At 35.3% G+C, this 14,661-nt stretch overlaps 1 protein-coding gene across 1 annotated transcript in view; it reads left to right on the top strand.

Annotated features, from left to right (window-relative positions):
- The first annotated feature begins 11,068 nt into the window (after positions 1-11,068).
- LOC121735824 (serine/threonine-protein phosphatase 6 regulatory ankyrin repeat subunit A) overlaps positions 11,069-14,661 on the top strand; it is a 49,902-nt gene continuing 46,309 nt past the window's right edge. Inside the window, exon 1 of the mRNA XM_042126788.1 lies at positions 11,069-11,426. Coding sequence (XP_041982722.1) covers positions 11,079-11,426 — 348 coding nt within the window. The 5' untranslated portion in view covers positions 11,069-11,078. The remainder of the gene's footprint in view (positions 11,427-14,661) is intronic.

The raw sequence follows: 14,661 nt of genomic DNA, 5'->3' as shown, positions 1-14,661 counted from the left end.
AAAGGTAAAATTCAAATGTTATTTTTAGAGTAACAATTTTTTAATGGTCATTTTCCTAAAAAGTCGAAACCAATTGTAACTCCGGAAATATCCGATTTCCTGAGAATATTTGGACCTATTTATGCAAACCAGACTCAACCCACACGATGACAGTTCTGAGAAAAAGCCGTTTTTATTAAAATTGTGTTCTCTTTAAAACTGATTGTTATTTTAAGTAAAGTCAATTTACAATAGTATATTTTGTAACTTATTCTATGCGTACAAACATAAATATGTTAAAAATTACTACTATTTCCTACAAAAATTAAACAAAAACAGGAGGGTTCCTTTTAGCAAAACTATCTTAGTGTGGGATACATTTAATCCAAAGAGAATCATCTCTTAAATTTATTACAAAAGTCAACAGGATTTTCGTGCATGACATCTGTGTACCCTATTTGGATGTCTAACATATAATTAGTTATAGAAACCATGATTATAACTTATAAAATTTGCTTTTATATATAAACTGAGACCTCATGAACTTTCAAATTTTGAAAAAAAATATTTTTTTCTATCGGTTATGTAGTAAAAGAATGAAATATATATTCATTATTTTTTAGTTTATATTGTTGCTTATATCCCCAAAACAATATTGAAATGAAAGAAATATTTAATTTAGATTTAAAACTTAATATTTTTTGTATCTTCAGCATACAAAAAATATTAAGTTTTATTCCATATTTCATATATTGTTGTATGCTTCAGCGGTAAGTACTTAGTACCTACCTGATATAATGTGGCGCTCCTATTTTTTTCTGGTTTTTACAAGGATGTTTAAGATGATGCCTGCAACTCCGTTTCGCCAAAACTCGTTTATCGTGCGGGAACCGTACCGGGATTTTTGCGGGAGGAAAAGTAGCCTATTGCCCTTTCCCGGGACTCAAAGTATCTGCAAACCTAATTTCAGCAAAATCGGTCCAGCGGTTTGAGCGTGAAGAGGTAACAAACAGACAGACAGATAGACAGACAGACAGACAGACACACTTTCGCATTAGTAGTGATGGTTTGAAGGATAACGGTGTTTACACTAACACACTGTATAAGTAATTAGTATGGGTTAATGAAAAACCTCAGATTTCGTAACGTATTTGTTTATTATTTAAATAAGAATTTATAACTATGTAAGTATATAAATCTAAAAAAAACAAAACTATTTTAAAGTAAATTAAATGCTAAGAACTATTAATCTAAATTGTATTATCTAATTCTAAATCAAAATCCAGTAGGCTTGAAAACCCTTCAATATCGTTTTCTATAGCATTATTTCCGACTGCGACTTGCGTTGGGCTTCTTGATAGAGAGTTATCATAAAATTCTGAAAAAAAACCATTACTACTATTATATTATAAGAGTTACCTACTATAAATCCCGTTACATAGTGTACTTTTTATTCTGTAAAAATGGTAACGGTAAAGTAAATTATTTGATTGTTTGAGACAATTAGAAACCATAGTACTTATCTTGGTTTTTATTTTTCCCATTGTTAGTATTTACTCCACAAATAAATTCGATAAATCTATTTTTAAACAGGCTAGGCGCGCGTACGACAGTATATATTAAGTCTATGGCGCGCGCGCCCGTTTTTTTTAAAGAACTCTTATGAACGTAAAGGATTTGTATCCAACAAATCCTATTTCAATTATTCATGATTTCATAAATCATGAACGCGCGCTTTTACAAAGTGTTGCTATTTTTTAATAATAATGTTTTATTTAAATTCACTGGTTTTAATAAATATTTTATTTATTTTGAGTATATCTTATTTTTTAAACAATTTTTAATTTTAAAATTTATAATAAAATTCTACTGTAAGTATAAGAATCACTCACTTGATGGAATTTTAAAGATTCAAAGGACAATATGGCCTATTAAATGTTTAAAAATTAAAATATAATATTCTAGATCTCTTAAACATAATATCTGGGATGTTTAAGACATTATGTTTATATGGAGGATGATTTATTTGTTGATTTTAATTAAGAAATAATTAGTATTTATAAGGAAGACTTTATCGTTTTACGATAAAGTCTCTTCTTATCTAGATTGAAAAAAACAGAATGGTAATAATTTATATAAAAAAACAGCCACGGCCACGTGAGTCTTTGTAAAATATTAAGAACTAGGCCTTTTTAAGGTAAAAGCACTAATGGCAGACGCTTTAAGGAAACATAAAACATTTGAATGTTATAAAATATATGTTTATGAAAATAGAGGATCGATAAATTCTTCCATGTCTTTAGTAACTCTTACAAAATAAAACTCTTATAATTATTCTCTGACAAATCAATAAAAAATATATATTATTGGTATTTTTGTAAACTTAGTCATAACAACTAATAGATGACATCACAGAAAACGAACATCACTGTAGACACCAATATGAACTAATAGTTGACATAGAACATTACATTACATTTTACATTTTTCCTATTATTAGGTCTTTATTTGCCGTTTTTTTTTAAGATTTAATTTACTTCATCATAGTAACTACATGCATATGAAATATTATCCACGTTGTCTCCAGATTCTATCCATTCTTCTTCCATGCTGAAACTATCTTTCCCGTTATTTTTATTTTTCATATTTTTTTCCTAGTAAATTTATTTTCAGTCTTTAGTCTCCATGCTTTTCTTGCCTCTTCTTTTTTCTTCTTTCTTTTCTCAGCTCTTCTTTTACTGCTAAAAAACTAAAGCAATTGATTTTTAGATCAGTACTAGGTCTAACATGTCCATTTTTAGGTACAGTAAGTACTTCTAATTTGTTAGTTTGTTAATAGAATTATATTTTCAGAGAATAGTGGTGATATTTGCAGAAGAATAAACTACAAAATAACTTTAGTATGTATTGCAAAACTAAAAGATGAGATCCATGTCATCTATTAGGTTTTTTACATTTTCAAGAACTAATAGTAGACATCCTTTATATTGTTAGGGAAAATGGAAAAAAAATCATAAATAAACATTAATTAGTGTATACAAAATGGCCATTAATCCAATGAAATCAATAGTAATTACAAAAAATCAAATAAATGTATTCAAAACTTACGTGCAACTTTTCGCCTTCCTTAACCTATTTGCTAAGAAATTGCCGAGCGCGTGTTGACGTGGTCACATTATTTACGAAAACTGATCCCATTTTAAACTTTTGTTCCCGAAGGCGTCCCAAATATATTTTTTCACATCAACAGATAGCTTGAGAAGCTTATAAAATTTATAGTGTTGAGAAAAAATTAGAGTAATTCTTATTTTTATGGTATTTTTGACGTAAGTGTCATCTATTAGTTCCGAGTCTACTATTAGTGCTTTTACCTTAATATGCAAACAGCAACCAAGTCGCATGATTCTACTTGCCTAGTTAAAAAATATATCGAGAGACCATGTACTTTGGATCTATATAAAAAAAACAATACTCATTAATTTGTTAGTCGGTAACTTTGTTGTGAAAATGTTTTGTTCTGAAAAAAATGTTAGATTAGTACGATCTTCATAGGGTCGATAAAAGGGCCATTTTGGAATACTTCTGAATTATTAACTCAATTTTGGCAATGGTTGGACTCATTTTGCATAAATAGGGTCATTTGTTGTGTCACGCGAATAAATTACAAGTGGGCCACTTGACAACATCTTGTACTTATGGAATGTAGATATTTTGGTGTAATATCTATAGCCGCATTCAGTGTATTACCAGGATAAAAACAATAAAATATATTCATACAGGTGTCAATTACTGTAGCGTTATATTGATTTACAGTCAGTTACAAAAGTTTCAAATATTCTGGCAGACTGAAGATTCAGCTATATCTGGTACCGACTTCAAAATGATGAAGATTGAGTACAGAAATAGTTGAGTTTTAGCCGAATACGGAAAAAGGCAAATTAAATAGAAAAAATTATTTACAACTTTTTAGTTCATATAATTATACATTTTTTTGTAATGTAATATATTTTTACCGACGTCCAAAAAGGAGGAGGTAATACGTTCGGCTGTATGTATATATATATTTTTTATTTTTTTTATTTGTATGTTCAACGATAACTCAGCCGTTTGTGATCCGATTTTCAAAATTCTTTTTGTGTTGTATAGGGTTTAACTCGAATTTGGTACCATGTTCACAAAAGTGGTGATCTGATGATGGGATCCTGGAGGAATCGAGGGGACTCCTTGAAACTTGTACCAAAACATATAGTGATTTCAATTTTTTCTGAAGCATTCGAGGTAAATGCTACCAAAAAGTAAGATTTCGCACCAGGTTATACCCTGGATCCGAAGGTACCCAACAGAACTTTTAAATCTTTATAGATACAGGTTCGGGGATTTCGGCGTTGTTTAAATAACTGAAAGCATAAGCCAATACATCAATTTAATTGATCATCATCATCACAATCATAATTATGCCATGGGTCATCACATTATGACCCAATTATTGATGCTTTTCGTGATATTTTGCATCGAAGCAGATGTTTTTGATGATTATTTCGCTGTTTGTGGACTGATTTTCAAAATTCTTGTGTTGTTGTATAGGATATACTCTTGATTTTGTATAATAATTACGAAAGTGGTGGGCTGATCTATGAGCAATCGAGGGAAATCCTTGAAATTTATCAAAAGACTCATAGTGGTTAAAATTTGTTTCAAGTAACTTAAACATATGTTACGAATAAGAGAAAGTTCATGCGAAGGTGTCTCTTGGTCCAAAGGCACTGAACAGAACTCCTGAACCTTTAAAGAAAAAGTTTTTAAATTGCAGCATCGCTTAGATAACTGCAAGCATTTACCACAATTTCGCTTACAGTAACATAATGTGAATAGTTAACATTCGTAGTGGTTATTTACGCATAAAGCCTTATCTCGTAGATAACTAAAAAGAGTGAAATTATTATTTTTAACAAAAAATTAAAACCGACTTCCAAGGTAAAAACAATAATAATATGAACTAAAAAGTATTAAATAACTCTTACTCTATAATAGTGCCTTTTTCAGAATTCGTCTAAATCTAAACTATTTCAGTACATACTACAGTCTTCATTACTTTGAAGTCGGTACCAGTCCCAAAAGCTTCAGATATTCTGACATTGACTGAACTCTCTATAAAATTAGCTGGTACGACAGTATATATTAAGTCTATGGCTGGTACCGACTTCAAAATGATGAAGACTGTAGTATGTACAGAAATAGTTTAGATTTAGACGAATTCTGAAAAAGGCACTATTATAGAGTAAGAGTTATTTAATACTTTTTAGTTCATATTATTATTGTTTTTACGTTGGAAGTCGGTTTTAATTTTTTGTTAAAAATAATAATTTTGTAAAAAATAATAATTTTAAAGTACGAAACATGCGCCAAAGCCAAGCGAAGCGCTAGGGCACTACCTACCTTTTCTCGAAGTGTTTCGTCGTTTTTTGAACCCTCATAGAGTTGGTTTCCGATGTACCAGATAGTTCATATTCCCTGCATATAATGTAAATCGTAGACTAATCAAGCATACAAAGTCTCAATTTGACATAAGAGTTGTAAAATGTAGCCGAGACGACCACATAAGTTTGTGTTTTTGCACATTGCCTATTTGCTTTTTATATAAAATAATAATTTCCTGCTTTTCGGTTGCTTGGAAGAAATTGCTGCATAGCAATAAAGCCGCCTTTTGTGTTTATTTAGTTATTAGTACTTAATAAGTTTGAATTTCTATATATTATGTACCTATGTGTAAATGCAATAAAGTATATTCATTCATTCATTTATTCATTCATAAGGTTTACCCTGTGAAAAAGATAATATTATGAGATCTCATGTGCTCTACATGCTTTTGAATCTATACGGACTTACTCTACTGACCCTAACTTAAACAAATTCTACATATTATCGGTAAATATGTATGGCTCGGCTATTTTTTTTTAATGAAAATAAGGGGGCAAACGAGCAAACGGGTCACCTGATGGAAAACAACTTCCCGTCGCCATGGACACTCGCAGCATCAGAAGAGCTGCAGGTGCGTTGCCGGCCTTTTAAAAGAGAATAGGGTAATAGGGGAGGGTAGGGAAGGGAATAGGGGAGGGTAGGGAAAGGAATAGGGTAGGGGATTGGGCCTCCGGTAAACTCACTCACTCGGCGAAACACAGCGCAAGCGCTGTTTCACGCCGGTTTTCTGTGAGAATGTGGTATTTCTCCGGTCGAGCCGGCCCATTCGTGTCGAAGCATGGCTCTTTCACGTATAGTGGGTTTCGTTCCTAACTTCAGATTAGAAACTAAATATTCGCATCACCTCCGCGACGGTAGCAAAATGGCGAAGACATACATATTTAGTGGTTTATAGAATTTTTCGAAGTTAGAGTCAGTATAGTTAGGCCGTGTAGATTCATAAGCTTGGCTCTACATGAGATCTCATATCTTTTTCACAGGGTAAACCTTATGTGGTCGTCTCGGCAACATTTTACAAGAAATGTTTTTGGTGGGATAAGTATTTCTGAGCTTCCCTTGCACGTAGTTGAAACTATATCAAAACAGATAGACAGGTAAACTATTAAAAATTCAGCAGCTGCTATGGAAAGTGTTTCACTGCATACGTCGGTCGCGTATCTGCATTGGCGTTTACTTTAGCTAAGGGTCAAACAAGATGCACTATAACAATTAACAACATTATTTAAAACCTGATTTACTTGCAAATTGACTTTATTAATTCATAAAATGTAAATTAAACTTCATTGTGTATATGTAACGTGATATTAATCTTATAAAACTATCTACAGCTTTTTTGACACATTCTCCATACTCTATCTGTCAAGTTAAGTGGTGGATTAGCCTATCCGGCATTTGGCCAAGTGGTGAAACAGGCCCTCTATCTTCTTTAGAATAAAATTTAAAGAATATAGAGGTTAGAGGATCCTGGAGATCCTGCTTATGGCATAGTAATTTTCTCCAGAAAAAAATACAGGTTATGTGCGATAAACAGATCTTGGGATTGCCGAAAGTAAAATTACAAAGATTTATTAATAAATTATTACAAGTTGTATTCATTACAAGTAAAAAGTTTATTTCGTAGTCAAGACGGTACCACCTTATAGTAAAACAATTTGCTTAGTACTTAGTATTCAACGTAAATATTTATTAACTTAAATTTAGACTTTAGGTAATTTGACCTAGACTTACATTACAAACATTAATAGTTAAAGTTAATAAATTAAAGAATAGTAGATTTAAATACCTTTACGAGTCTATACTCGTAGTATGTAGATGATTCTATAAATAACTTTGATTTCAACGTTTATTTCATAAAAAATAATTTAAATAAGCCGCGAATCGGTGGAACTCAGACTGAAATTATAAAAACTTCAATTTAAACGCTTCGCAAATAAAAAGACTGCAGTTTTAAAAACTTCAATTTAAACACTTTAAGGCAAATAAAAAGAGTATATTTTAATTTTAACGTTCAGAGAAGTTGATTCCTAGGCAGATAGGGGACCTACGTAGTTTGGTCGCGTTACATCAAACCCAGCCGACAGATCACAATTAACATTGAATTGACATGATCCGACCAAATAACGTTGGTCTGTCAACTGCCTACGAATCAATTTCCTCGATGGTACATACTATTATGTAACGAGCTGCTTATTCGGAGACAAAAATGTGTATTGTAAATGTCTGAGCCTTGGCTACCTATTAGCCTTAGCTCTCGTTTACTGCCTAGCCAGCTAATGGCGCTTTAGAACGCTTATAAAGCCTAAGCCTTCTTATAGGGCCTTTGCCCGCTAATAGCGGCGTAGCCTGCTAATAGCGGCATAGCTCGCTAATAGACTCTTAGCTCTTGCATAGAGCCTTACGTATATATATATATATATATATATATATGTATATATATATATATATATATATATATATATATATATATATATATATATATATATATATATATATATATATATATATATATATATATATATATATATATATATATATATATATATATATATATACTGAGTAAATGTATGCCCAAAGTTAAATAATTATATACCGTGGTGTTTCTTTGGTGACGCACGCCGCGCCGGCCACATAGCTTACTTGCCTAGCCGCGTAATTAACTTAGTGTCCATGATTCATTTATTTAAAGGGAAATTCGGAAAACAATTAAGTACGTAATTTTATTACATAATTATAATGAGAATCGAGTACAGAGTACTCTACTTAAGTATTGAACATGTCTCACCAGTCATGTTGTATAAGTCGAGCAGAAATAAAATACAAAGGTAGATTAATTTGGTCGTCTTTATTTTTTGTTTACATTTATATTAAAATGAATTAAAACGGAGTACTGTAGTCCTGAAGCTGACCATAAAGTCAGAGATCAAGGCCGGGGACGGGGGCGGCTAATTACAGACGTGAAAAATGCACTTTTAACAGCCCATTAACGTCATGCATTTTTACGCTCCACGTAATTTAAAGCTCATATCTGATTTTGACTCTTAATTCTTTATTTTTATTACTTCAGGGCTTATTTACCACTTCCTGATAAATGCCGGATAGGCTATCCACCACTTAACTTGACAGATAGAGGGCCTATTTTACCACTTCCTGATAAGTGCTGGATAGGCTAGTCAAAAAAGTTGTGGATAATCCGGCACTTATTAGGAAGTGGTGAAACAGGCTCTAAAGTCTTCTGAATTATTTTTCTAAAACTATTTCTAAAGTCTTCTAATTATATTTCTTAAACTATTTCATCGACTTCCTTTACGTAATGCTGCTCTTCACATTGGCATGTGTGGAATACAAGCGAAGCGCGCAGACGGCATAACATTCGTCTATGATTGGGCACAATCGACGCTATAGTATATGCTTCGTTGTCTTGATGGAAATTAGGACCTGATTATACCCACCGAGTAGACGTACAGTGTTCTCGGCCAAGTAGACACATGCCGAGTGCTCGACCGAGAGCCCTGTCTTGCCACTCTACTCGGTAGGTGTGATCATGGCATTACAGCTATCCATCGTTGCCCGTGAGGAAGAGATGTCCAGAGCAACATGGACAGTCTTCAAGCAACAAAGATCTTTTCCCAAAAAATCTTTTAGAAATGCATTTTTTTAATTCCGTAATTTTTCCCAGCCCCTGTACCAACCCTATAATATTATCTATTTTTTTAGTAAAATATCTTCTGTGCAAAAGTGAAAAAGGCTATCGACCTTAATATGGGGGGTGTATCTGATCTTGGTGGTAGAATCGAGGCCGCCCCCTCCTCCGCCCCCCTCCGCCGGAAGCGAGGGCGCACGCGACCTCCCCTCTGTGACGAACACATGCAAATTCGCTTGACCTCCTGAGGCCGATACAATCGACTTTCCGAGACCCCATTCTAACGCCTTAATATCCATGTTTCAGAATTTGATGTCCGTTTGGGGTCCTGAATGTTGAGATTCTTAAATCCTTTATAGATCAGCTATATTAAGTTTTATATTAGCTGTGTTCTCTTAAAAAAATGTTATGCGGCTCACCGCAAGAATTATGCCTAGCTACACTTATTGGGTCAATTTAATGTTGCCTTTTAAATAAAAATTGATATTTAAAAATACACTGTGCTATTATGCTATTTGGAGTTTTAAAACTGTTTATACTGTAGATGTTACTAATTTAACACAATCGAAAAAATGGAGCCCCAGTTCATTTACTTTGTACACGTAGTAAGTAGTCCTCTCTGTCATTGGTCAGATTCGCTGCTTCGACGTATCTGAAATATATAAAAAATATAGTATATTAGCTATAAAGCCTTACTTTCTATGAAACAAACGAATACATTTATAATCATCTGATTGCTTTATTCGCTAATAAATCTATTATTTATTAATGCAGATAATCCTGAACTTTACGCAATATGTTTAGAAAACGCAGTTAGAGAAATGAAGTTTTCCACTAAAATTTGGGAATACACATGTACCTAATACGTTACAAAATAACTTTTAATTATAACAACAGTTACTTAGAGAACTCTGTAATGCAATTCTGTCACTCTCGGAATTGTTCTTCAATAACGAATTTTCTTTTGCCCACGCCAAGTTGCAATTTCTTCAGCCATTAGAAGGAAGAAAAGAAAGCGAGTAATCATAGTATTAATAAATTCCAACGAATCCGCTATAGTGATTAGTGAATCATAAAAAAGGCAGTGACTCAAAAAATGTCGTTGAACCGTGACAAAACAAAACTTGCCTTAAATTCTATTCACGCTTTTGTAGCCTTGCAAATTGCAATTAATTAAAAACCTAATCAAAGTTGTGAAATAGAGTTTTTTTAACGCTTACTGTTCTTCAGTAAACCACCTAATATTGTAAAATAATTGTAGTACCAATTATACGTGAGAGAGCTATGCTTCGGCACGAATGGGCCGACTCGACCGAAGAAATATCACGTTCTCACAGAAAACCGGCGTGAAACAGCGCTTGCGCTGTGTTTCACCGAGTGAGCGAGTTTACCGGAGGCCCAATCCCCTACCCAATTCCCTTCCCTTCCCATCCCTACCCTCCCCTATTACCCTATTCCCTCTTAAAAGGACGGCGATGCACCTGCAGCTCTCCTGATGCTGCGAGTGTCCATGGGCGACGGAAGTTGCTTTCCATCAGGTGACCCGTTTGTTCGTTTGCCCCCTTATTTCATTAAAAAAAAACAATACTTAAAGGCAAGAGCCCAGAAATGTAACTGGCACAGCAGCTATCCAAAAAAAACTTTAATTAATAATTTGCCGCCAGCTCTCAGCACGTAGCTTCGTAATTGCTACCATTTCAACAAAAGGAGTGTGAAATTATTTTAATGGTTCCGATATTCAACCCCCACCGCCAGAATTGGGTCAGTGCATGAGACATTCTGAGACATCGCCTTTCTACGTTTGTTTGTAAATTCGAGTTGCGTTGCCGCCGACTTTATTTACTGGAATCATGCAAGAGGCGAGGCGAGGCTCGGCGCTACGCAACTGCCGCAGTCGTGGCCCGCCCGCCCTGCCGGCCGCACCGGCGCCCATCATGATCGCGCTCTCGTGCTGTGACTCAGGGTAGACTGGCATGCGAGAATGTCTCAAGCCGGCGGCAAAAAGGGCAAGGGCCCGCCGAAGAAGAACCCCCCGCCCACGGAGGAGGACAAGACGACGCAGAAGCAGCCCTCGAAGCCGGACGAGAAGGACGAGACCGCGTCCAACAATGGGGACAAGAAGGAGACCAAGGATGTCAACGGTGCCGCCGAGGCACCCAAGCCGCCGAGCGCCGGCGTCAACATGCGGGATGCTGCGGCCAAGATCCTGGGGCTCGCGCAAAAGGGGGAGTGGTCGGCGGTGGAGCAGACCCTTAAAGTGCTGGAGAAGCTGGTGGCGGCGGGGGGAGAGGACGCAGTGTCAGTGCCCATGGCTGGGATCATAGACCCGGTACGTCGCTTTTTCATGTATTACTTCAAGCGCCTGCGGCAACCCCTAATTAAGTCCTTAACCGTAATAGTGGCGGGGAATATAAATGTAGGCGTTTAATAAAGCAATAATTAGATACCGCAAGGAGGTTAACGATGCTAAATTCGTGGCGCAGGGGCACAGGGCCCTTGTTCCTGAACGAGATATGTTAAATAACAGTATTTATCTGCAGTTGGAATGGAATGTTAGTTACAAATTATATCGTTGCCAAGCACATTGGGGTTACATTAATTACATTACAAACTAATATCCTAATCACAGTCACGTTTTAAAATAAACAAACTCCAAAGCCAGTTTATAATGAGTACCTAATAACCCCTTCTTCTGCTGACAGTAACCTTGCGATTGTGTTGAAATTCCATCCCGATCTCATGTTACCTGTCAGTAATATTTCATGATATTTTAGCTAGACAGCTAGAACGTATAATTTACGCTAGGCGCTTGATTGAAGTTATATACTGCCGCGTTCGTACAAGGTTCTAGCTTAGCCGCTTTATTATTTGTAAAACATAATCAAGATGAAGCGAGCGGGAATGCAAGAACACGCAACTTACTATGAATATTTCCTATAATTATAATTGAGTTAGTTTTTAATATTTTCATTAAACTCTTAGGACCTAGACTTTAGTAATAGTTCCAAAGAAGAAACGTACAGCCTAGGTTAGGAAGTAGTATTACAAAAAGCTCTTAACTCGCATTTCACATTATTTTCCTTTATAGTAATCAGTAATCACTAATCAGTTTGAGTTTTTCATCTATCGCAGAAGGAAAAATAAATTATACAATTATACAATTCTCCCAAAATAGTATATTTACATCAAGTAGGTAACATCCGAATATGAATAGTATTAACACCTTCATCGTGGGTATCGCAGACACAATAAATTTTCAATTGTCATGCGGCAGCCGACTGCCGCTTGGGGATTGATGCGTTAATTTTTTTTATGAAATAAGGGGGCAAACGAGCAAACAGGTCACCTGATGTAAAACAACTTCCGTCGCCCATGGACACTCGCAACATCAGAAGAGCTGCAGGTGCGTTGCCGGCCTTTTAAGAGGGAAAAGGGGAGGGTAAGGAAGGGAAGAGGGAAGGTTTGGAAAGGGAATAGGGTAGGGGATTGGGCCTCCGGTAAAGTCACTCACTCGGCGAAACACAGCGCAAACGCTGTTTCACGCCGGTTTTCTGTGAGCCGTGGTATTTCTCCGGTCGAGCTGGCCCATTCGTACCGAAGCATGGCTCTACCATTTAAAAAGAAGTAGAGCCATGCTTCGGCTTCGGCTTTAGTCTTCCTTACTTATATGTTATATTTTTTTTACATTGCTAAGGTTCTGAAATTACTGAGCTGATTTTGATAATCCGGACTAAGGCGTAGTCACATTTCAAAAATGTACCATCGAGGAAATTGATTCCTAGGCAGTTGACGGACCTACGTCATGTGGTCGGCTTATGTCATTTCAATGTTAGCTGTGATTGTAATTGGTCGGATAGGTTTGACTTAAAGCGACTAAATTACAGTAGGACCGCCATCTGCCTAGGAATCAACTTCTCTGATATTAAAACGTAGTCACAGTCAAACAATGCTTCTCTTCAAAACTCACTAAGGGTAATCAAAAAACTTCATAGTAGTTTGATGTCATCACAAATTATTAGTGATAACATCAAACTACTAAGAAGTTTTGTGATTACGCTTAGTGAGTTTAGAAGAGAAGCAGGATTTCATATCGTGCCAAAATGTACGGCTCTACTGTAATCCCCGTTTAAGCGTAGAAAGTTCCAAGATAGTCTTTGAAACGCCACGTGACACGACATACTTTTGTTTTTTTTTTACTTTTAGATAAACGGAGTTTACTTAGATTATCATGTTTATAAGCATATTGTGTATTAATGTTATATCATGTCTCAATGTTTTGGCTACTACTCAAAACATTGATACGAAATGTTATCAGTCATTATTAAAACGTTTTGCAACTCAGGTCACGCCAAAATCCGTTAATCGCGCGGGAACCGTACATTTCTCCGGGATAAAAAGTATCCTGTGTCCTTTCCCGGGACTTAAAGTGTATCCATAGTTTTTAGCAAAGTCGGTTCAGCGGTTTTGCGTGAAGAGGTAACATACAGACATACTATACTTTCGCATTTGTAATATTAGCATAGTACGGATATATTTCATGCAATTACCGCAATCTGATACGGACTTTTGGACAAAATTAGGCACTTTACTTAATTACCTCGTGGAGAGTGGAAACATTACAACACACGCTGTCATCTATCCCGCCGACAAACTGACGCGATAAGCTAAAAGCTGATAAACCACATCAGAGATAACATTAGTTATATTTTGCGGCTATTTCAGTTTCAATTCATTATATCTAAATTGCTGTCTCGGCAAAAGTTGTTTTGCCTGTTTTCCTGCTTTGGAAATTTCGTTGGAAATTTTGAAATTGGTGGAAATGGAATTTGGAAAATTCGTTGGAAAGGTCTCGGGCTCCGTGAGCCCGAGACCTTTCCAACGAATGCAAATCCATGGAAATCGGTTGGTCATTGGTCGATTCTAGGACCCACATCATAAGCACACATCGAACACAATCGGCCCAGCAGCTTAGGAGTTTATTTACTTTTATTTTATTTATATAACAATTTATTGTACACATGAAACAAATAATGATACACGGAAAGACTGCACAAAGGACATACTTATTTCTAAAAGAAATCTCTTACAGCAGCCCTACAGAGAGATAAAGTGTACAGCAGATAGAGTTTGTCAATAGACACCGCGAAACGCGAAATTTCCAACTACGTCAAGCGAATTCACGTATAGCGAATCTATAGTTTTTCATAATAAACAATGTCCTATTATTCTAATTGATATAAAATTTATACTACCAAAAACAAATTTTGTTTGCAGGGACCACACATAAGTGCATGCTTGCATTCTTAACTTGTGTGTTACGTGTTAACTACTTATGTTATGTGTTGTTGTCCCTCCCTAACCTCCGTATTAGGAACTTGTATGAATTGTGTTTTGTTAAGGTTAAGATAATAAATAGTTTATCCGGGGCTTGACGTTTATTTTATCTCTCTGTCACTTAACTCAACATTGTTTACAAATATTATTCAAAAGCACAGTGTTTTTGATTTCTGATAATATGAAATGGAGTTAACACGTTGCCTAAAACGATATAACGCCGCAATATT

Source organism: Aricia agestis, chromosome 2, assembly GCF_905147365.1.
Source record: "Aricia agestis chromosome 2, ilAriAges1.1, whole genome shotgun sequence".
Taxonomy (NCBI): domain Eukaryota; kingdom Metazoa; phylum Arthropoda; class Insecta; order Lepidoptera; family Lycaenidae; genus Aricia; species Aricia agestis.
Note: the sequence above shows the minus strand (reverse complement) of the source record. Positions and strands in the feature narration are given on the sequence as shown.